Source organism: Buceros rhinoceros, unplaced genomic scaffold, assembly GCF_000710305.1.
Source record: "Buceros rhinoceros silvestris isolate BGI_N320 unplaced genomic scaffold, ASM71030v1 scaffold36640, whole genome shotgun sequence".
NCBI classification, from domain to species: domain Eukaryota; kingdom Metazoa; phylum Chordata; class Aves; order Bucerotiformes; family Bucerotidae; genus Buceros; species Buceros rhinoceros.
The window spans coordinates 53050-54894 of NW_010388480.1; the positions used below are offsets into that span (position 1 = coordinate 53050).

A 1845-nucleotide genomic window follows, 5' to 3' on the forward strand; every position below is an offset into this window, starting at 1 on the left:
GCTTCCTGCTGCCTTTGCTGGCTGCCACAGTCACCCCAGTATTTGTCCTGTCTGAACACTGGATCCACCTGCCCTGTGGCTGCATCATTAATTGCAGGAAGGATTCATATGTGGGGTCTTCAGAAGAACTCAAAAGTGAGTATGGGAGCTGGAATGTGTCCTGTAATAAAGAGGCAGGGAAGTTAGTGTCAGTAACTGTGCTTTGTCTCCTTCAAATCATTTACCCAAGTTACACAGACATTATTCAGAAGGATAAACGAGCCTCATGCCATTCATGCAGGACAGCTGGATGGCAGTAGTGGACACTGAGCCTTGTTTGCTTTCCCCAGTTCACCGTCCGATCTTTCAGCAGCATGAAGGACCCAATCCCAGTTTTGCTCTCCTGTCCTACCCTGGGAAAGAATCTGGCTTCTAATAACCAGATACATGGAACATGCTAATCATGTCTAATGTGGTGGGGAAAAAGAACATGCTGATGGTGAGCGGATTACAAGCAGGAGAGGAGCTGTTGTTTGAACACCCGCACTGGAGCTACTAACCAGAAATCACAGTGACATCAGTGAGCGGAGAGCGAAGGATGTGATTTATGGGAGGGGCCTTTATCTCAGTGTGTTCATGCCGCTTGGTGAGAGCTGAGGAACTCTGCACAGTTTTGCCCAGCAGTATTTCCCTGTACGTTTGCAGAGCTTACCTTGGTGTGCTAGGGGATGCTACACCTTCCCTGGTCCCACACCTTCTTGGAGTCGTCTAAAGCCCTGTTTTTCCTCTGATGTTTTTCTTCAAAGTGCTGTTTAGAGAGACACGTGGATGACAGCTGGAGCAGTCGCAAGGAGAACATTATTTTAAATAAATCTGTGACTTTTCAATACTTGTTCTGAAGACTATTCCCAAGTTTTAAGCAATGGCTGCTAAGGGCTGCGTTTCTCCCCCTTTAGACGTAGTCTAGTAAGCACACAAACTGCCGAGTGGAAGTCAAGGTTGTGCAAGTGTATCCCCAGACCTTTCATTTTATGTTTGTCATGGGAAGATGATTTCATTACTTAAAGAAAAGGCACTTCTTCAGCTGATCCATAATGTAAGATGAGAAGGAGGAGGATGACAAATCTCGGGTGGTTTGTGTTAGAAAGGAAGGAGAGTCAAAGGATATAGATAGTGATTGAGAATTCTTATTTATTTGTTCAGTTACTGTTTAAGATTAGTTGCAGCACTGGGTTTAGATTGGAGAATATACAAAAATTGTGTTGTGTAAGTAGTTCTGCTACTTATTTTTTTGTTGTAGAATTCTGTTTTTCTTGCTTGACTGTTGCTGTTGAAGGTTAGTTGCTGATTCTCAGAAATGTTGGTGCCATTTTTCACCTTTAGGATTATTGTTGAAACAGGCTGGGGAAAAAAAGAGTACTGCGAAACCTAAATATTTTCTTCTCGTGTGTATCCAATAAGACATCATGTATCGTGTGGTTTTGAAAATGGCAGATAATCTACCAGCTACTGGGAATCCATTAACTTAGGAATGTGTAATTTCTGCATTCATTAAGGCAGCAGTATAATAACATCCTATCTGAGAAGCCTTTCTTCTTGACAATTCATTCCTTTTATGGACGGAAAATGGTCTGTTTCTGGCAGTAGTTCAATAATTATTCCGTGGTTTAGGATGTCATTTCCATGTGTACATAATGTCATTTTTCTTCTTGGTTTTGTCACTTTTTAATGTGACATTTCCTCCCTTTCTGCTTTAGCTAAACGCCGGGGGTTCGAATTCAACCTGTCCTTCCAGCAGGGCTATGGAATCTACAAAATATCCCATGAAAACCACTGCCACCACCACCACAGCAGCGACGGTCAACC

At 42.9% G+C, this 1845-nt stretch overlaps 1 protein-coding gene across 1 annotated transcript in view; it reads left to right on the plus strand.

Annotated features, from left to right (window-relative positions):
- Positions 1 to 1838, plus strand: part of GPR149 (G protein-coupled receptor 149) — a gene marked incomplete at its 3' end in the record, with an annotated part of 3982 nt that extends 2144 nt beyond the window's left edge. Inside the window, exons 3-4 of the mRNA XM_010146017.1 lie at positions 1 to 135; positions 1737 to 1838. Coding sequence (XP_010144319.1) covers positions 1 to 135; positions 1737 to 1838 — 237 coding nt within the window. The remainder of the gene's footprint in view (positions 136 to 1736) is intronic.
- Between the last annotated feature and the right edge of the window lie 7 nt (positions 1839 to 1845).